General features: G+C 36.1%; 2 protein-coding genes across 3 annotated transcripts; both read left to right on the forward strand.

Annotated features, from left to right (window-relative positions):
• The first annotated feature begins 1,154 nt into the window (after positions 1-1,154).
• Positions 1,155-17,538, forward strand: LOC130430569 (uncharacterized). Of its 2 annotated transcripts, XM_056759712.1 has the most exons (9): positions 1,155-1,295; positions 1,643-1,954; positions 2,103-2,228; positions 2,546-2,851; positions 3,402-3,683; positions 4,022-4,327; positions 4,563-4,601; positions 5,650-5,709; positions 16,635-17,538. In XM_056759712.1, the coding sequence occupies exons 1-9, from the start codon at positions 1,235-1,237 to the stop codon at positions 16,748-16,750; spliced, it is 1,608 nt and encodes a 535-aa protein (XP_056615690.1). In that variant the 5' UTR covers positions 1,155-1,234; the 3' UTR covers positions 16,751-17,538. The 2 variants fall into 2 exon arrangements, with proteins under 2 accessions (XP_056615690.1, XP_056615691.1); XM_056759713.1 differs by lacking the exon at positions 5,650-5,709.
• Positions 16,752-21,764, forward strand: LOC130429910 (uncharacterized). The gene is made up of 5 exons (XM_056758756.1): positions 16,752-16,944; positions 18,973-19,365; positions 19,925-19,963; positions 20,666-20,998; positions 21,541-21,764. Exons 1-5 carry the CDS (start codon positions 16,752-16,754, stop codon positions 21,621-21,623), a joined length of 1,041 nt encoding a protein of 346 aa, XP_056614734.1. The 3' UTR covers positions 21,624-21,764.
• The last annotated feature ends 278 nt before the right edge of the window (positions 21,765-22,042 follow it).

A 22,042-nucleotide genomic window follows, 5' to 3' on the forward strand; every position in this document is an offset into this window, starting at 1 on the left:
TCAGTGTCAAGAGTTTCTCATGATTGTTTCAAATGTAGATATTCATTAAAACAAGTTTCAGTGTATTAATTAATTTCCCTTAATCATCTGGAATATTTATGGATGCAAAAAAATGAACTCTGAAATTATGTTGAAGCAGAATAGTTTAGATGTATGATTTATTGAAAGCAATAAAAGGAGCAACATTATAGAGAAATACAGATTATTAGGAATGTCCCAGTCACATGTGTTGACTTTACACAAAGAGCACAACGGAGTAGAATTCCAAAAGTCTTTAATAAAACAACCAGGTACATCCAAACACAACCAACTGAAACAACAGCAGACAATGAACTGAGGAGAACATGGAGTTTAAATACATCCATCCATCTTCTACCGCTTATCCAAACTACCTTGGGTCACAGGGAGTCTGCGCCTATCTCAGGAGTCATCGGGCATCAAGGCAGGATACACCCTGGATGGAGTGCCAACCCATCGCAGGGCACACACACTCACTCACTCACGCACTCACGCACTCTCACCCTACGGACAATTTTTCCAGAGATGCCAATCAACCTACCATGCATGTCTTTGGACCAGGGGAGGAAACCAGAGTACCCGGAGGAAACCCCCGAGGCACGGGGAGAACATGCAAACTCCACACACACAAGTCGGAAGCGGGAATCGAACCCCCAACCCTGGAGGTGTGAGGCGAACGTGCTAACCACTAAGCCACCGTGCCCCCCAGTTTAAATACACGAGGAATGGAATCAAGAGAAACAAAAACAGGTGTGGAGCATTTAAAGGGATAGCTCACCCCAAACTAATTCTGTCATGAATTACTGATCCTCAGGTAATTTCAAACCAGTATGAATCTCTTTCCAAAGAAAGATATTTTGAAGAATGTCCGCAAATTATATTTCTGAGCCAACATTGAGTGCCGTAGTGAAAATAAATATATCTTTTTTCTGTGAAACACAAAAGAAGATATTTTGAAGAAATTCGGAAGAAAAACAGTTCTGGGGCAACTTTTAATACCATTTTTGTCTACCCCAGAAATCTCACGAAACAAGAAACTCATGAGTAATGTGAACCGCCCAGTGAAACCAAAATCTGAGTATACCTGTAGACACCCTTAACCTGCTCAGTTTAATCTCGTCGGTGCAGTTCAGGAATGGATCGCTGCCGTTTGAGAGATTCAATAGTTTTATAAATTCTACAAATCTTCTCAAACGCTGTTTACTTTACATCAATTATGAAGAACACTTTTACAATAAATGTGTTTGTATTATTTTATCTTCAATTTCATTTGTGGGGTAAGTGCATTATTTCTGATTATCTGAAACACTTTCTGTTTTGCTTTTACCCTTGGCAGCTCGCATTCGTATTGTTCATATTCACACTGTTTTATTTTTCTTTTATACCAAATGCCTTAACATTTCTTTTGCATTCATACAATAAACATTCGAGGAAAAAACCAAGCTAGAATGTGGAAATTTTAAATACTATCATAAGTTTTGATTAAACATGCCAACGAAACATTTAAAATCATCTTACTTTTGGGTGTCAAAGGGTTTTCTTTTAAGAGACGTTTATTGTTCATAAACCTCTTCATATTGCAAAGAAGTCTATTTTAAGTTTGATATGTTTGGTGTTGATGCAGATGAAGTGAAGTCAGTGACAGTGATGGAGGGAGATTCTGTCACACTACATACTGGTCTTACTGACACACAGAGATATGAACAGATAGTGTGGACGTTTGGAGATGACGGTATTGTTATAGTGAAAGATGACAGAGAAGACAATAAGACCACATTTACTCATGATGAGATATATGAAGACAGACTGGAGCTGAACTATCAGACCGGATCTCTCACCATCACAGATGCCAGAATCACAGACACTGGACTTTATAAAGTAAAGATCAGCGGCAGGAAGAGGACCGAACACAAGGGATTTAGTGTCACTGTCAGTGGTGAGTGTTGCATCTGGATCAGTTGTCTATAAACAGCTCATGTGTTTTCATACTTTATTTAACTCTTGTTGCCAGAGAGAGAGTGTAACACTGACTTCCATCTTCATCAAGTTTAGTGTTTAAGATCAGTGTGTGTTTCTCACTCCAGCATCAGGTATATCTTCAGGTGGTGTAGCAGGTATAGTTATTGTTGTTCTGCTGGTCGTGTCTGGAGCTGTCGGTGTGTTTGTGTTTTTCATTCGCCACAGAACCTCTGAACTAAAAAAACAAAATGGTAAGTAGTGGTGTAGAATGTTTGTGTGTGCTTTTGTTTGTGTACCTGTTTATATTACTGTGACTGTGGTTTCATATAGTGCATCCATTTAGACTTCAATCACTGTTACAATAAAATATAATTCATATGTCTGATCTTGTGCTGCTCTGCTTTAAACCAAAGATTAAGAAAACATAAAGATGATCCCAAAACTTCACACAATATGAATATTTACAATAAAACTGATTTTAGAAATGAAACGTGTATTTGACCTTAACTCAATGATCTCAGCTATATTGGTGCACTGAACGTGTGTTTGCTCCTGTTTTGTTCTTCAGATGTATTAAGTGATAACTCAGTGTCAATGAAGACGGGAGATTCTGTCATTCTACACACGGATGTTAAAGAAATACAGAAAGATGATGAGATAACGTGGATGTTTGAAGACACATCAATAGCTAAAATGAAGGGAGATCAAACTATTGAAAATATCGATGAAAGATTCAGAGACAAACTGAAGCTGGACCCTCAGACTGGATCTCTCATCATCAAAGACACAAAAACTGAACACACTGGACTATACAAAGTAAAGATGAGACTTCAAGATGTGACATCAACCCAGATATTCAGTGTTTCTGAGAGTGGTAAATAACTGAACACTTTCAAAAGTATTTAGATCAACACTGTGAAGAAACTCAAACATTAGTTTACTGAAATTAAATGTATAGCTTTATACAATGGTTAGTTTCAGTTCTTGATTCTGATTGGTCAATAGCTGTGCTTCATTCACAATAAACCAACAGGTGAGCCTAAAGTGCAGTAACAGTGGAAAACAAATGGGTTTATATACAAACGGGATAACAACAAATATTGAAACACCTAATAAACTAATCAACAGAACTACAAGGAAACAAACTAAATACAATGTAAAGCTCACAAACTAAAAGTCCCTAAAATGACAATACATAAATGTTACATAAAACATAAAAGTTTGTGACACTCGATCTGGTGACTGTGACACTAACTGTATTACATATGATGCTATCAGAATCAGTTAACTGATCATTCTTACTAAGATTTTACAGACGGTTAACCTTGATATCTGTAAACATGTAAATAATCACTGTAATAACTTTAATCTTCACACTCACTTGATTGTTTTTGTGTGTCTGTATTGTTTTGTGTGTTTGACAGATAAACTGTCTGTGAATGAAGGAGATTCTTTTACTTTAAGCTCTGGTCAGACTGAACTAGGAGACAATGTCATGACATGGAGGTTTAAAGACAAACATATAGCTACAGTCAGTAAACATCAGACATCTGTTTGTGATGAAGAGAGATTCAAAGACAGAGTTCATGTGGATCCTCAAATTGGATCTCTGACCGTCACAAACAGCAAAACTGAAGACTCTGGACTTTATCAACTAAAGATCAGCACAGAGAAATCAGAAAGAAAATTCACTGTTACTGTCCGTGGTGAGTAAGCCGAGGTCTTTGAGATGAGTTATACTGTCAGTAACACTATACAGTTATAATGTGTCAATTTATCTCCACACACAAATATACATTTTAAAATACTTATTGTATCAAAAGTTAACAATCACAAAAAATTGAAATGTAGTTTCTGCCAAAATGACTACAGAGTATCATCAGCGTAACACTGAAATCTTTAAAATAGTTCAAATTGATTTTCCTCCCTATTTTTTTTTTTAACTGACAATTTTTTTTTGACATGAATTAAATATGTAGCAGTACATTGGCAGAAAGTCTGTTATGAAAAATTATATTAATGTCTGCATTTCTGTTTCTGACAGAGAACATTAGGAAGGTGTCAGTGATAAAGGGAGAATCTTTCACTCTCAACACTGGAGTTGCTTTCATACAGAGGCCTGATATGATCAAGTGGATGTTTAAACACAAGTGTATAGCTGAAATGATTGGAAAAAGACCTGATGTTGCTGCTGCTGTTGATAAAGATGAAAGATTCACAGACAGACTGGAGCTGGACCATCAGACTGGATCTCTCAACGTCACAAACACCAGAACCACAGACTCTGGACTTTATACACTGAAGATCGACTCTGAGGATTCAGAATGGAAATTCAGTGTCACTGTCAGAGGTGAGTAACTCAATTCTAAAGGAAGAAAACTCTCTTTATTGGTTAAAAACACACTTTAACAATAACTGCAACAGTGGCTGCATGGACAGCTACTAATTTTCCTTTCCCAAACTAAAAAGTCGTAATATTTTTCATAAGTATACTTCTGTAGTTAATTTATCTTGTTTTAAGGTTGTTATATGTACATATTTTTACTTGAGAAGAAGATAAATATATGTTTATATTGTTTAAACAGGCCGGGCTCCTTGGAAAAAACGTCCAGAGCAGAAAGAAGGTGAGATTTATTCCTGCTGTTTGACTGAAACTAATTCAACCCTGGACTATGATTAAACACTTTCAGTGTTTTCTGAGCAGTTAAATAACACTAAAAATGTTCAATGATCCAAGAACCTGTACTCAGATCATTTTGAAAGTACTGTTTATATGTCCTCTAAATGGTAATCTGATTCAAAAAGTGGTTCACATGTACATGAAATATATTCCAAATATAACTGCATAGCAAAACCAGTCCAATGATTTAAAACGATAGAAGAACGATCCCAAATGACCCTGCCTAGCCCACTGGTGGTGGTTAAGGAGAGACTCCCTTCATATGATTGTAAAGCGCTTTGGTTGTACAGAAATACACATTATTAAACGGCTCATTTGAATGCTTGATTCTGAATAGCCAGTCGTGTCATTCAAAGAGTTGCAACTGCTCAAAACTAATAACACCCTGAAACCCGGATGCTGCAAGTCATTTTGAGAGGGGCAGTTTAACATTACACAAAAAGTCATTATAAATATGTCCTTTAATAATATATATGACATTATATATACAAATGATTAAACCAATTCGCTTGTTTGTGATGTTTGCATGTCGTTTCTTATTTTAAAACCAAAACTGAATGTGTTTTCCTCGCGGAAGGTCTGCATTCAGTAAAAATCTGCTAATCAAATATTTCAAATTCGCATCTTAAGTCCTGTTTTCTCTCATGTGGCAAGTAGCTGTGTAATAATAATGTAAAAGCAGCTGGCTGTTATCACGAAACAAGCCCCTTCAGAGTGATACAAGACCCTCCGTATTGCGTCTGGTCCTGATCACACTGTGGTAGCTTATTTCTGCGATAACAACCGGCTGCCTGTACATTATCCTTTACATAAAGCACTATATAAATGCCTCATTCATTCATTCTGGTCTTTATGTAGGTTTCAAGTGGATTATTTGGTTGGAGGTATAAATACTTGAAGTCAACTGTTATATACACACACACACACTTGTTTAAAATATGAATTCATCTTACTTCTATGATCTTTTCTCTTACCATGCACGATAAATTCAGAAGATGAGTCAAAGCTTCCAATGATTCCGGTCTCATTCAGCAGAATGGATAAGCAGACAGGTCAGACTTTACAACAAACCATCATCTTGGCTGGAATACACTACAAGACTTTATAAAATCTCAACAGATTTTTTAAACTAGACATCATACACTTGCAGACTTTTTGAACGTTTCAGATAGAAACAGACTAACCATACAAATCTGCAGACTGGCTCAGACTTTCTGCAACAAGTCCAGACTGAAAATCCTGGAAAAATCTGAGCAAAAGTCTTGTAATGTATTTCAGCCAAAATTGGAAACTGTCACTACTTGCACGATTCTGATTGGTTGAGTAACAGATTCATTTAGAAAATCTCCACAGACATGCGTATAACTCTGAATAACTTTTGGTGATTGACCAGTTAATATGGTTTTAACAGACTGCCCTCCTGTGAAAAATCGTCCAGAGCTGAAAAGAAGGTATTTTAGGGCTGTCAAACGATTAATCAAGATTAGTCGCATCAAGTTTGTGTTGACATAATATATTGTATGTGCTGAGCATATAAAGTTTATTTTTATCAACATATACACCCCTGTATATTTAAGAAATGTTTACATGTACTTTCTTATATTTACCCATCATTTAAATTATATATAAATGTTTTTACATTTTTGTATTTCTTCTCAAATATGGCATGTGTGTTTATTGTGTTTATAAATACAAAATAAATATGCCCAGTACACAGACATATGTCGTGTTAACACAATCCTTTATTCTGGATGCGATTAATTATGATTAAATTGTATAAAAATATTCCTGGTCTGAATCTTAGGACAAACAATAGGCATAAACATATTTTAAAATATTTATTTTAGTTAAAGCAGCTTAAACAAGGTTTTTAGTCTTTTTAACATATGAACTTTAAACTTGCTGTAAGAAGGTTCTTGTGTGTAAGGAAGGAAGCAGTCGGGAACCGGCAAACATTTAAACATTTCATAAATTAATATAACAGCCGGCGGCCCCTCACGGACGACCGCCGGCGAACATAACATGAACATAAATATAAATACAAACAGAACATAAATATAAATACAAACATAACATAAGTTCGGGCCCGGTCCTCTCTCTTCGACGGTCCGGTCGCTCCTCTCTCTTCGACGGTCCGGTCGCTCGTTCCTTTTTTATGCTCCCATCTCCTACGTGATTCGAGGCCGGTGTGCGCACAGCTGGCGCTAATTCACAATTACTCACTGGACTCGAACCACGGTCTCGCCCCGCCTACTCTACTACGCTTGCGTATGATCTATGTTAGATTTCTTTTTTTTTTTAGTTTTCACAGCTTCCAATGAGCCAAGAATCACCCAGTGGAATATATGAGCGACAGGTCTCACCACCACATTTCTGTTGCATTTTGGCCAGAAAGGTTGTCTGACCGGATGATCAGAATTAGGAAGACAAATATTAAATCCAAGTTATGAAGAACTGTTGTATATGATCCGTCTGGTAGATGCACCCAGGGGCGCCGCCAGGAATTTTGGGCCCCATGACAAAAAATTAAATTGGGCCACCTCTGCGCAGCTGTTGTCACCCCATCTCTTGGACCTAACTGTCCCATCAAAAGCTTTAGGCTACATAACTCTAATTAAAGGCTTACAACTGTCCTGCTTCTTGTAGTCTAATACTAGTACTAGCACAATATTTACTGCTGGTGATTTGTACATGCATGCAATTCTAGTATGCAGTTCACTATTTGATGCAAGATTAAAAGCAACCATAAAAATGTGATGAAGGCTGTCTTTTACACACTCTAAAAAAAGGCTGGGTTAAAACAACCCAATTTGGGTTATTTTGGTAACCCAACGTTGGGTCAAATATGGACAAACCCAGCGTTGGGTTATTTTAACCCAGCCAGTGGGGTTATATCTTTGACCCAACATGCTGGGTTGTTTTATTTAAATCAACTTTTGCTTAAAAATTACATTGCTGGTTTAAAACAAACCCGAAATGTTTAAAAATAATAATAACAAAATCACAGAGAAATACTTGAGCATCAGTAAGAATCAAAAGTTTTATTAAGGATCAAAATGCAAGACAAAAGGAATTCATAAAAACATGCAATATGTTATGCTCAATGAACAATAAAATGGCATATAAAACACTTTGATGAAATGTATGTTTATACATATTTAAGGAAAATTAACTTCAATAAATTACATTAGTTTAGATTTAAACATATACATTTAACAAGGTTATTAAAGTGGCACAAGTAAATATAAATAGTTAGACAACTTAACACTTCAAAAATTCATATACAGTTAACAAAGTGGCATTACACTCTAAAAAAAGGCTGGGTTAAAACAACCCAATTTGGGTTATTTTGGTAACCCAACGTTGGGTCAAATATGGACAAACCCAGCGTTGGGTTATTTTAACCCAGCCAGTTGGGTTATATCTTTGACCCAACATGCTGGGTTGTTTTATTTAAATCAACTTTTGCTTAAAAATTACATTGATGGTTTAAAACAAACCCGAAATGTTTAAAAATAATAATAACAAAATCACAGAGAAATACTTGAGGCATCAGTAAGAATCAAAAGTTTTATTAAGGATCAAAATGCAAGACAAAAGGAATTCATAAAAACATGCAATATGTTATGCTCAATGAACAATAAAATGGCATATAAAACACTTTGATGAAATGTATTTTTATACATATTTAAGAAAAATTAACTTCAATAAATTACATTAGTTTAGATTTTAACATATACATTTAACAAGGTTATTAAAGTGGCACAAGTAAATATAAATAGTTAGACAACTTAACACTTCAAAAATTCATATACAGTTAACAAAGTGGCACGAGTAAAATGCTTTAGGGCAATTCCAGCGTTATGGATGCGACATAAAAACACTATAAAAAGTATTTTACTAAACCCTTGTTGATAGAACCGCATTTATATGATAAAATATCAGTCTATGCACAATTTTTCTATAAAAAAAGAAATAAACAAGCGTTATGGATGTGAAAAAGGGACACCGTAACTTTCCTCTTCATATAAACTCACAAAACATTTTAAATAGTGTTAGTTCTTTCGGTTTCAGCACTGCTTAACCTAAAATATCCACGGAGCAGTCTTACTTAAGAGGATTCTTTTCCTGGGAGTTGTAGACAACAGTGTGGCGTGCACTTTTGGAAGTGGATGTCCAGCAGGAGGGTTTCTTTATCAATTTGTTCATCTATAAAGAGAAAAAGAGACAAGAGAAGAATGTAAGGAAACTGGCCTACCCAGAGCACAATGGATTATAATAAACATATAAAGAAGTACATTAACATTTTACCTAAATAATGTTTACCTTTAAGCCTGTTATGAAAACATCCACGTTCCAGTTGACATTCTCTTGAATAGAATGATCCATTAATATTAGCTGTTATTCTGCACGCTGTCAGTGGGGGGGGGAAGAAGAGTGGGATATAGTACAGAAAGTGAAATACAGTCTTAAAAAAATAATATTATAAACGTTAACACAACTCTTAACTAATTCGACACACTCGGGAATAAGTAGAAGTCTAAAAAGAGCAACAATTGTTCGTCTCATATACCCAAAATAAATTATATCTCAAGGTTAACCACTAACGTTATAAGAGCGGCTATTCCCGAGGCAATGGCCGAGATAGAGCTGCTCTCCACGGAGCCACGACCGCTGACAGCCTGAAGCTCACACATCCGACAGCGTCTTAACAAAATCTCAAAGAGGCGTTATGTTTATATATAATTCACGTATTTGTGTTCTTAACAACTACATTCTCGTCTAAAAGACTATTTAAACTAAGTTCCCTCACCGAACATTAGCGGTATTTAAAATAAAAAAATTGCTGGATGTTTGCTTTTTACACGACGCTCTCTCGTGTCAACCTTAAACTAATATCAAGATGCGTAAGTTACTTAACTAAATGACTCACACGAGTCAGAAATTTCAAAGGGAAATGTTGACCAAAAATGAAGTTTAAATGATTAAAAAGCTGTAAGTTAGAACAACGTGGGCATAACGTTGCAGACTAGCTATACAAAGCTAACGAAGCTAGATTGTAATGTTACTTTCAAACCTAATGCGAACAGCCGAATTTTGCATACTTTGGCATTTTTTTGTACAGTAATAGTTTTATACATTAAAAACTTGTAAACATACCTTTTTTTTCTCCGAATAACAACTATTCGAGATGAGGTGGATCAAAATGCCCGCGAAGGTAGAGTTTGTCTGATGCGTCGAGGAGTGGGAGGGGTTTACTCTCTCACTGTCACTCAATTGGACCAGACTGCTAACCCAGCGTTTGGGTTACTCAAAAAATGACCCAACACTAAGAAAATAACCCAACAAAATGACCCAACAGGCTCAACCCAGCTGTTGGGTTAAACAAATAACCCAGCATTTTTTAGAGTGTAGTAAAATGCTTTAGGGCAATTCCAGCGTTATGGATGCGACATAAAAACACTATAAAAAGTATTTTACTAAACCCTTGTTGATAGAACCGCATTTATATGATAAAATATCAGTCTATTGACAAGTTTTCTATAAAAAAAGAAATAAACAAGCGTTATGGATGTGAAAAAGGGACACCGTAACTTTCCTCTTCATATAAACTCACAAAACATTTTAAAGAGTGTTAGTTCTTTCGGTTTCAGCACTGCTTAACCCGACATATCCATGGAGCAGTCTTACTAAAGAGGATTCTTTTCCTGGGAGTTTGTAGACAACAGTGTGGCGTGCACTTTTGGAAGTGGATGTCCAGCAGGAGGGTTTCTTTATCAATTTGTTCATCTATAAAGAGACAAGAAAAGAGACAAGAGAAGAATGTAAGGAAACTGGGCTACCCAGAGCACAATGGATTATAATAAACATATAAAGAAGTACATTAACATTTTACCTAAATAATGTTTACCTTTAAGCCTGTTATGAAAACATCCACGTTCCAGTTGACTTTCTCTTGAATGGAATGATCCATTAATATTAGCTGTTATTCTGCACGCTGTCAGTGGGGGAAAAAAGAAGAGTGGGATCTAGTACAGAAAGTGAAATACAGTCTTAAAAAAATTATATTATAAACGTTAACACAACTCTTAACTAATTCGACACACTCGGGAATAAGTAGAAGTCTAAAAAGAGCAATAATTGTTCGTCTCATATACCCAAAATTAATTATTTCGCATTGTTAACCACTAACGTTATAAGAGCGGCTACTCCCGAGGCAATGGCCGAGATAGAGCTGCTCTCCACGGAGCCACGACCGCTGACAGCCTGAAGCTCACACATCCGACAGCGTCTTAACAAAATCTCAAAGAGGCGTTATGTTTATATATAATTCACGTATTTGTGTTCTTAACAACTACATTCTCGTCTAAAAGACTATTTAAACTAAGTTCCCTCACCGAACATTAGCGGTATTTAAAATAAAAAAATTGCTGGATGTTTGCTTTTTACACGACGCTCTCTCGTGTCAACCTTAAACTAATATCAAGATGCGTAAGTTACTTAACTAAATGACTCACACGAGTCAGAAATTTCAAAGGGAAATGTTGACCAAAAATGAAGTTTAAATGATTAAAAAGCTGTAAGTTAGAACAACGTGGGCATAACGTTGCAGACTAGCTATACAAAGCTAACGAAGCTAGATTGTAATGTTACTTTCAAACCTAATGCGAACAGCCGAATTTTGCATACTTTGGCATTTTTTTGTACAGTAATAGTTTTATACATTAAAAACTTGTAAACATACCTTTTTTTTCTCCGAATAACAACTATTCGAGATGAGGTGGATCAAAATGCCCGCGAAGGTAGAGTTTGTCTGATGCGTCGAGGAGTGGGAGGGGTTTACTCTCTCACTGTCACTCAATTGGACCAGACTGCTAACCCAGCGTTTGGGTTACTCAAAAAATGACCCAACACTAAGAAAATAACCCAACAAAATGACCCAACAGGCTCAACCCAGCTGTTGGGTTAAACAAATAACCCAGCATTTTTTAGAGTGTAGTAAAATGCTTTAGGGCAATTCCAGCGTTATGGATGCGACATAAAAACACTATAAAAAGTATTTTACTAAACCCTTGTTGATAGAACCGCATTTATATGATAAAATATCAGTCTATTGACAAGTTTTCTATAAAAAAAGAAATAAACAAGCGTTATGGATGTGAAAAAGGGACACCGTAACTTTCCTCTTCATATAAACTCACAAAACATTTTAAAGAGTGTTAGTTCTTTCGGTTTCAGCACTGCTTAACCCGACATATCCATGGAGCAGTCTTACTAAAGAGGATTCTTTTCCTGGGAGTTTGTAGACAACAGTGTGGCGTGCACTTTTGGAAGTGGATGTCCAGCAGGAGGGTTTCTTTATCAATTTGTTCATCTATAAAGAGACAAGAAAAGAGACAAGAGAAGAATGTAAGGAAACTGGGCTACCCAGAGCACAATGGATTATAATAAACATATAAAGAAGTACATTAACATTTTACCTAAATAATGTTTACCTTTAAGCCTGTTATGAAAACATCCACGTTCCAGTTGACTTTCTCTTGAATGGAATGATCCATTAATATTAGCTGTTATTCTGCACGCTGTCAGTGGGGGAAAAAAGAAGAGTGGGATCTAGTACAGAAAGTGAAATACAGTCTTAAAAAAATTATATTATAAACGTTAACACAACTCTTAACTAATTCGACACACTCGGGAATAAGTAGAAGTCTAAAAAGAGCAATAATTGTTCGTCTCATATACCCAAAATTAATTATTTCGCATTGTTAACCACTAACGTTATAAGAGCGGCTACTCCCGAGGCAATGGCCGAGATAGAGCTGCTCTCCACGGAGCCACGATCGCTGACAGCCTGAAGCTCACACCTCCGACAGCGTCTTAACAAATTCTCAAAGAGGCGTTATGTTTATATATAAATCACGTCTTTGTGTTCTTAACAACTACATTCTCGTCTAAAAGACTATTTAAACTAAGTTCCCTCACCGAACCTTAGCGGTATTTAAAATAAAAAAATTGCTGGATGTTTGCTTTTTACACGACGCTCTCTCGTGTCAACCTTAAACTAATATAAAGATGCGTAAGTTACTGAACTAAATGACTCACACGAGTCAGGAATTTCAAAGGGAAATGTTCACCAAAAATGAAGTTTAAATGATTAAAAAGCTGTAAGTTAGAACAACGTGGGCATAACGTTACAGACTAGCTATACAAAGCTAACGAAGCTAGATTGTAACGTTACTTTCAAACCTAATGCGAACAGCCGAATTTTGCATACTTTTGCATTTTTTTTGTACAGTAATAGTTTTATACATTAAAAACTTGTAAACATACCTTTTCTTCTCCGAATAACAACTTTTCGAGATGAGGTGGATCAAAATGCCCGCGAAGGTAGAGTTTGTCTGATGCGTCGAGGAGTGGGAGGGGTTTACTCTCTCAACTGTCACTCAATTGGACCCGACTGCTAACCCAGCGTTTGGGTTACTCAAAAAATGACCCAACACTAAGAAAATAACCCAACAAAATGACCCAACAGGCTCAACCCAGCTGTTGGGTTAAACAAATAACCCAGCATTTTTTAGAGTGCAGTCTCAATGTATTTTTATAGTGATATTTGACAGAATTTTTAATTCTCTTAACAAAATTATTATTAATTATTAATGAAAGATTTAAAAAAAGAAAAACGAATAATTTAAAATTTAAAAACATCCTCTCAAAACAATGAAAACGGCAGATTTGTTTTTACTAAACTGCACATATATGCCAACAAGAAAATAAAATGGAATTTCCACACCAGAGGCCTGTTGCACGAAAGTAGAATTAAGACATCCGGGATAAATGACACAGCTGAGCTCAATGAAGCCAAAACATGTGCGTCCAGGCTTAATTGGTTGCACAAAGACCAAGCCAGGATGAGCAGACACGGATTCATTAAGCCAGGTGAAACCAATCCTGGATAGGTGCGCGCTCACGGCTCACTCAAATAGACCCCGCCACAGATCACAGATTAACTGATTTACCATGGCAACTAGAGCCGCGTACTTTTCCCCTTCGGAAGCACAAATCCTCATGGAGGCATACGAGGAGGTAAAAGATATAATTAAGAAGAAAGGCAACACCGCCACAGTGATAAAGCAAAGAGAAAAAGCGTGGCAAAGTATTGCAGACCGCCTGAATGCGTAAATAGTGCACAATTACACACTCACCGCTCCGCTGAAACATCACAATTACAATTCAAATATTTAATTCACATCTCCAAAAACGCAGTTGTACTGTAATTATGAAACGGTTACATTTTTAATTGAAATGCACCGCAGATATGAGTGAAATTGTGTAAAGTAACTCCATCACACTGTATAAAGCTATGATAAATTATTACTAAAGCCTTACATTATTATTTAACGTTACCACGCTCAGTACGGTTTAATCTTAGCCGTTGTACTCTGTTTCTTATGTTTTTGTGTTTCTCCTGCTTTTATTAATGTAAAGCTGCTTTGACAGAATGAAACAAGTGTGAAAAGTGCTATATAAATAAAATGTAATTGATTAAATAGATGATCTATAATAATAATCACTTTAATTTATATAGTGCCTTTCAAAGGACCCAAGGTCGGTTGCTCACTGCACTGCAAAAATGTCTTTCTTACACACTAAGAATTGCTGGGTTAGAAAATAACCCAACCTTAACCCAGCTGCTGGGTAACTATGGGACAGAACACGCGCTGGGTTATTTTGACCCAAGTGCTGGGTTGAACCATTTGACCCAAAATGCTGGGTTGTTTGTTTGACCCAACTAGTGGGTCGGGTTAACTGTGTTTCTGGGTTAACATAACCTAAACATTGGGTTATATGTTGTCTCATTGCCTTGCTACTTTTATATTTACCAATAAAAATAAATATTCTCAAGGGAATGTAAAATTATTATAATTTTTCTGTAATACAATTACACAAAACAAATGCAATTGTAAATATGCATTTTTATTACATTTATTTCTTTAGATTTATTGAATGGGTGCAATTGTCATACATTTCATACAACACCGACAGACACATAAAAACAAGTTTTTGTAGATCAGTTTCTTTAAAAACACAAAACTAGGTGAATTAGGCACTGTAGATTCCTATTCTATATGTCAACATTGCAGCATTAGAACACTCAAAAATATATTATTGGCACATGAGAATCAGTCCAAATAGTGTGCAACTAAAACTAAGCCAAACAAAGACTCCAAACAACAGACAATACATGTGACCACTTAAAACATGTTACAAGTGTCCAGAAAAAACTGTTGTCCTCAAAAACTTCCCTCTTCACTCATGTCCATCAATACGATAAACTGCATGCCGGAGAAATTTCTAAGTAGGAAGAGACTGCTTGGTTAACATCAAGCACAGAAAAGGACTTGAAACAGATCAACTGAGCAACAAGTCAGTTTTTAATGGCATGACCCGAAACAATAGCGAAGGTCTGGGATGTCCTGCCTCATCCCCAAGGCACAAAATGTGCAGAATACATCACTGGTCTCAGCGTTTTGCAAGTATTCCACCATGACAGTCCCCACCTGTTAAATATATGACAGTTAGTCTTAAAACATAACTAAAATTTAAGTTAAAATGCATTTAATGAACAAACACAGAGGCCTTCTAAAAATGCTAATTTTTGAAGAAAACTTCAAACTTCACTTTTAGTATTTTACATCATTCACTACATTCATATTGTATATCATTTACTTCTGAGGATATACATATATCACACAGTGATGGCCAAAACTATTAGAACACTAGTATTTTTACCAGCTGGAAAATGGAATAAAAGTCAGTTATTTCTATCGTTTGCTGTCGTGTGTCAGAAGGAAATTTCTGTTTAATTTTCCAAACATTATTTTTGTCATTAATTGTAATAATCAGTGAGATTAAGAGGCATAGCTTTTAGCTAATGCAGCTAACGGTAACGTTACCTGAGGGGAAAAAAGCGCGAAAATGCTAAATTTTAAATTATTGCTAGTTGGTTGGATCCGGCACGTCGCAGACACTTGAAAAAATATCCCCTTAGATTAAGTTTTGTATGAAATTATCTAATTCTGACTAAACATTACAAAGCCATACAGTAGACAAACAGTAACCGAACTATAACATGTATTTCTGACCTAAGGCTAGTTCATACATTTCCATGAGGATTTAACGTGAAGGATAAAAACCTTTTAAAGTAAAAATATGCACACGTACACACATATATATAACATAACGATAAAGCGATTGTTAAGGCCTTTTTTGTAAAAAAATTAGCATGCTAAATGCTAAATTACTTAACGTTAATCAATCACAGAATAAAACACTTCCTCTGCACAGCGAAATATCAAATACTGCATTAAACAGTAAAATCAGTGTGCACTTACCACAAGTTATTAAAAATAATCATATTATCATATTTATTTACCTTATAAAATCAGCTTGCTGTGATGTGCGTTTCCGTCTGACAATGAGATGAAGGATCCAGAAGGTTCGATGAAGTGGAAAAATGAACAAACCGGTTGGGTCAAAATAACCCAACCCAGCTGTTCGCTGGTGAAAGAACCCCTACAGTCCATTTGACCCAGCATGAGCAACCCAACTGTGTGTTTACAGTACCTCAAACAACCCAAAATTATAACCCAGCACAATTAACCCAAAAATGTGTTTACAGAAATAACCCAGCATTTTTTAGAGTGTACTTAGTATTTTTGTCTTGTTTTCAGTAAAAAAAAAAAAATATCTAAAAAAAAAATCTTAAATATTTTCTTGAGCAAAATTACCTAGGAAAATAAGCAAAAAAATCTGCCAGTGAAACAAGAGAACTTTTCTAAAATTAAGTGTTTATGGAAAAAGTAAACTTATTTCAAAATAATTTTTCTTATTATATTGACAGATTTTTTTTGCTTGTTTTAAGCACACATTTACTTAAAGTTTATATTTTTTGTCTAAACTATACTTATTTTGCTAGGTCATTTAGGTGAATTCTCTGGTGTGTTGCTGCCAGCCTTTTCTCCTGACACCTTTCACAGACCCCCAGGAAGCACAGCAGGCCTACAACCATGCCAGGACCAGGGCCAGAGTTGAAATGACCTTTGGCCTCCTGAAGGCACGCTCTCACTGCCTTCACAAATCAAGGGTCAGCCCTGTTAGGGCATGTGATATTACTGTGGCTTGTGCGGTCCTCCCCAATGTGGCCTGCCTGAGGAAGGAGAGGGCCCCCAGAGTGCCACCAGCCATGGAATGGGACAATCCGGCAATCTTCCCTGATGACGACAGTGGTCGGCTGCTGAGGGACCAATATGTGTTGAATTATTTTAGTTAGTATGTGTGCTTTCAATTTTGGTTAAATATGTCCTGCGGTGGCAGAGGAATTTGGGTTTTTTTGGGTTCGTTTTTTAAGAATTTGGCCTCTTATGATGTGTGTGCGGTATACTGTGTGTAATACAAGGCTGCAGGGAGGCTACTGCATCCATTCATTTGTCTGTTCAGTTGATGTGTATGGATTTGTCCTGCATTTATTTTAGTGTGCAGACATGCAGGGTGTGTTATATACAGACCTTTGAATGTATATGTATCATTTTGTATAATATGCTTTGATTCTGTGCTTTCCATCTTGTAGAGTCACTGTGACTTCAGTTTCAAAAGGAGCTGATGGTTTACCTGCTTTGTTTTGTCCTTATTCAATAAAGGAACATAATGTTACACATTGTGTTTTTATGTTTATATGGAATGTGTATTTGTTTATATGACAGAGTACTAGGGCCACACTGAGGAAAAAGGATAAAGTCATAAATTTATGAGGCTGGTTCTTTCTGCAGAAAAGCTACATATTCTTTTTACAGTTTTGATACTTATGACAATGTGATACTTAATATTCTGGCACATCAGCATGTCTTTCTTTATGAAACCATACTGAAGTACAATTTTACGAAATGCCCCACATCTGTCATTTTAACAACTGTCCTCCTTTAAAACAACTGGTTACAATATTATGACTTGTCTTTTTTTTCCTTATGTGGCCGTAATATTCTATAATTTTATATATAGCCTTATAGTCTATGGGAAACTGTAAATTATCTAATGATAGCAACATCATCTAAAAATCATTATTTATCCAAAATGATTGAAATTAATGATCACAAACGTTTAAATAATGACAGTGGGTCTAGTTATATGTGATAACAATGTATAGTGAGCAGTGAAATAACTATTGGTTTCCATTTGTGGTTACTGCTGACTGACATTAGGGATGAGATTAAATAGATCCTGGAATTTAGTCTGGTCTGGAGCAGGCTAGCTCCACAGAATAAATCTCCATGGTAATTTATACCATAACATATCCTTCTGCCCCCTATCCAGCTTTTGTGCAACCGGATTACAGATCAATTGAGCCAGGATCACCAAGATATCCTGGCTTAATCCCTTATCCTAGTTTTGTGCAACAGGCCCCTGGGTTATTATAGTGCTTAACGTTTCCCAGCACTGATTAAATGGTGATTAAATGTAGGCTAACAATAGTATGCTGGTAGCTATTTTATTTCACTATGGACATTAAGCCAACAGGTTAATCTCACTCACAGACTATAGGCCAGTGGTTCTCAACTCTGGCCCGCGAGATCCATTTTCCTGTAAAGTTTATCCCCAACTCCGATATAAAACACATGAACAAGCTAATCAGCGTCTTTAGAATAGATGCGTTCAATTTAATGCGGCGCTGCGCAAATCTATCATCGTATGACCTTTAAGTACCGTTAAAGAGATTCAAGTGCAGATTGCGCGGTACTTTAATACGATATGCCAAACAATCTGCGCTACCCAACATTAAGTTGAACGCGTCTGTTCCTGAAATCACTGATTCGCCTCTTCAGGTGTTTTATCAGAGTTGGTGCTAAACTCGACAGGAAAGTGGATCTCGCGGGCCAGAGTTGAGAACCACTGCTATAGGCTAACCACCTTTCTTGGTGAAAAACTGGGTTACGGTTTGACACCCTTTCCTTTGTCTTTCCTCTCTTTTATGGAAAACCAGATTTTGATTTAACGTTACTAGGCAACATTGTGGTCACTGTAGTCCTGGCGCATCTACTGACTGCAACTAAACACCGTCACCGAGAGAGAGCTAAGACAGGACCAAACCATTTCATGCAGAAACGGGGGTGGTCGGTCAATATGGATGTTTACTTTTAGGTCAATGGGGATTTTAAATACAAAGCGATCATTAATTGTATTATTATATAAAATAATATAATGAATGATGATGGTTTGATAATGTTATATAAGTTTTTACATCTGTTTGGGGCCCCTGTCAGTCATGGGCCCTTGGAATTGTCCTAACTTTTCCCCCCTATACGGCGCCCCTGGATGCACCTCTAATGTTCACTCGCTTATTTTAATATCAACATTTCTGTTTCTGACAGAGACAATTAGGAAGGTGTCAGTAAAGAAGGGAGATTCTTTAACCCTCAACACTGGAGATGCTTTCACACAGAGGCCTGATTGGATCCATTGGGATTTTGAACAGAAGTGTATAGCTGAACTGATTGGAAAAAGACCTGCTGTTGTTGATAAAAATGAAAGATTCACAGACAGACTGGAGCTGGACCCTAAGACTGGATCTCTCACCATCACAAACAGTAAAACCACAGACTCTGGACTTTACACACTGAAGACTCCTGAAAGGAAGTTCGATGTCACTGTCACAAGTGAGTGTTGGTTAATACATCTAATGTTAGTAATGCTTTGCAGCGTGTACAGTATATGGCCGTTGGTCTAAGCAGCATGAAAAACAAGTTTTATAAAATTCTGAATGGATTATATATAGCACAGAAACCGCACAAAGAGCACTCCCTTTATAATTAGTAAAAAGTTGTCAATCATCTTCATCGAGATCTCTAGCACGGAGGTCTGAAACCAGGCCTAATAATAATTTACACAAGGAATTCATTTATCATATCCATTTCATGAATTTAATCACATTTGTTGTCATTTTTACTCAAATAAAAATATCTGAGGGATATCTAAGTCTATTATTTACTTCTTATGGGGGTCCCTAATGCCTTATGGGGCATTAGGAATAACTTTAAGAATAACTTCTACTTTAACAGTGGCCGGACAGCTACTTACAGTATTTTTTCTCACCCCATAAAAACTAAAAAGTCTTAATATCTTTGACATATATGCTTCCCAGATTGATTGATCTTGTGTTGTTTAGATATTTTTGCTTGACAAGAAGACAAATATATGTTAACATTTTTAAAACAGGTCGGCCTCTTTTGGAAAAACGTCCAGAGCTGAAAACAGGTAAGATTTATTCCTGCTGTTTGACTGAACTTCATTAAAGACACACACACTCAGTCACACACACGCACGCGAGCACACACACGCGCACTCGCACGCGAGCACACACACGCACGCTCTAATGAGAGTTCAACATTTCAAACGAACTCAATTCAATGAGATTTCTCTCCTGAAATGAAACACTGCTGCTGCTTCGAGTTTCTACAGTTTTAGCATATTTTATGACAAAGTTTGTATAGCTGTAGTCTTAAAACAGTCGTTTAACCGTAAAATACAATTCTGTGATCAATTACTCATGCTAAAATCTTCAAAACCTCTTATGAACTTCTTCCGTCTAACGTAAAAGGAGACAACTTGCACTAGCATCCTTTATTAACAGTAAGATCAATCTGAATGCATAGGTGTGTGAGAGAAACATTAAAATATTTATATTCCTTTAAATCATAATCGTGAATATTCAGTTATTTCTTTACTCAAGGCGTATTGAAAGTCTGTTTTTCTGTGCAGTTCTTGCTTTTTGAATAGAGAAATTCATTTCTGTCCCATAAACCAAACTAAAAACTCTAAAAGTCTTATCTTTTACAATTATGCTTCTCTAGTTAAGCGATCTTATTTTAAGGTTGTTCAGATATTTTAACTTGACATTAATTGAATATATAGGTTCCCATGTGTTTATTTTAATATCAATATTTCTGTTTCTGACAGAGAATATTAAGCCAGTGTCAGTGAATGAGGGAGAATCTTTAACTCTCAGTACTGAAGATGCTTTCACAAAGAGTCCTGATAGGATCCATTGGGATTTTGAACAGAAGTGTATGATCAAGTGGATGTTTAAAAACATTTGTATTGCTGAATTCACTGGTATACAATATTCTGCTGCTGATGTTGATAAAGATGACAGATTCACAGGCAGACTTGAGCTGGACTATAATAATGCATCTCTCACCATCACAAACATCACAAGCAAAGACTCTGGGCGTTATAGACTGAGAACCAGAACAGGGGATTCAGAAAGAACATTCAATGTCACTGTCAGTGGTGAGTCGCTCAATTTTGAAGTATAGGAAAGTCTCTTTATTTGTTAAAAACAACCTTTCACAATAAGTTCTACTTCAACATTAATTTGATAAAAGCCTCCGCTTCATGTTAACCTCCATTATCATAATACATGAACATAATAAGTTGACTGGACAGCTACTCATTTTTTCTTACCTCCAAAACATTAAAAATGTCTTTCACAACTGTGCTTCTCAGGTTCATCTTGTTTTAAGTATGTTTAGATATTTTTGCTTGACAAGACGAAGGGAAGATCTTGTAGCAGAGGCCTTCAGAACCCTTGAAATATAATGTACAGATACAATACAAATGCCTTGCACTTGTTGTACACTTTCAGTAAATATGAAACAGGGAAACTTGAAGGTTTTGTATTAGTTGTTTCACAAAAGAAAGAAATTCATATGGGCTGAATAAATATTTACAGCATCTTTTAATTTTAGTGAACTGTTTCCTTAAACACAGTTTACTTTTCTCTGAACACATGTTGTTTTTTCTCTGTTTTTTTATGATTTCTATAAAAAAAGAAGAGAATGATTCCGAGGCGGCACACACACCTTTGAAGACTGAATCACATCCTTTGTTGCCTGTTGGTGTTGCAAAACATTAACAATGTATATGATATTGACACATTAACTTGAAATGTACTCGATTTTCACTTAATATATCTGTTCACTTTGTGTTAGGCTGTGATCTGCTGTTCTGTCTTCTTACTATGTGATCTTTTCTGCCCTCTAGTGGACAAACAATATTGCAGGTTTTAATTCTTGGTATAATCTACAGCTGTGTTTAGTTATGCCTCAAAGTTCAGTTTTAACTCGTGTAACCAAGTATTGTGTATTGTGAAATTAAACAAAAGTTCTTGTGAAAATAGCCTGTGTCTGCATCTTTATATGTTTTTGATGTGATTGTGTCATTGAAATTATGAGGTTACGTTTCTTTTAGATAACAAAGAGAATCTGAATATTAGAGTGTTTGTAATATTGTTGTTTATAGATTTCTTTAGTTGAGATGTAAAGATTATTAGTG

This window comes from Triplophysa dalaica, chromosome 10 (assembly GCF_015846415.1).
Source record: "Triplophysa dalaica isolate WHDGS20190420 chromosome 10, ASM1584641v1, whole genome shotgun sequence".
NCBI lineage: Eukaryota > Metazoa > Chordata > Actinopteri > Cypriniformes > Nemacheilidae > Triplophysa > Triplophysa dalaica.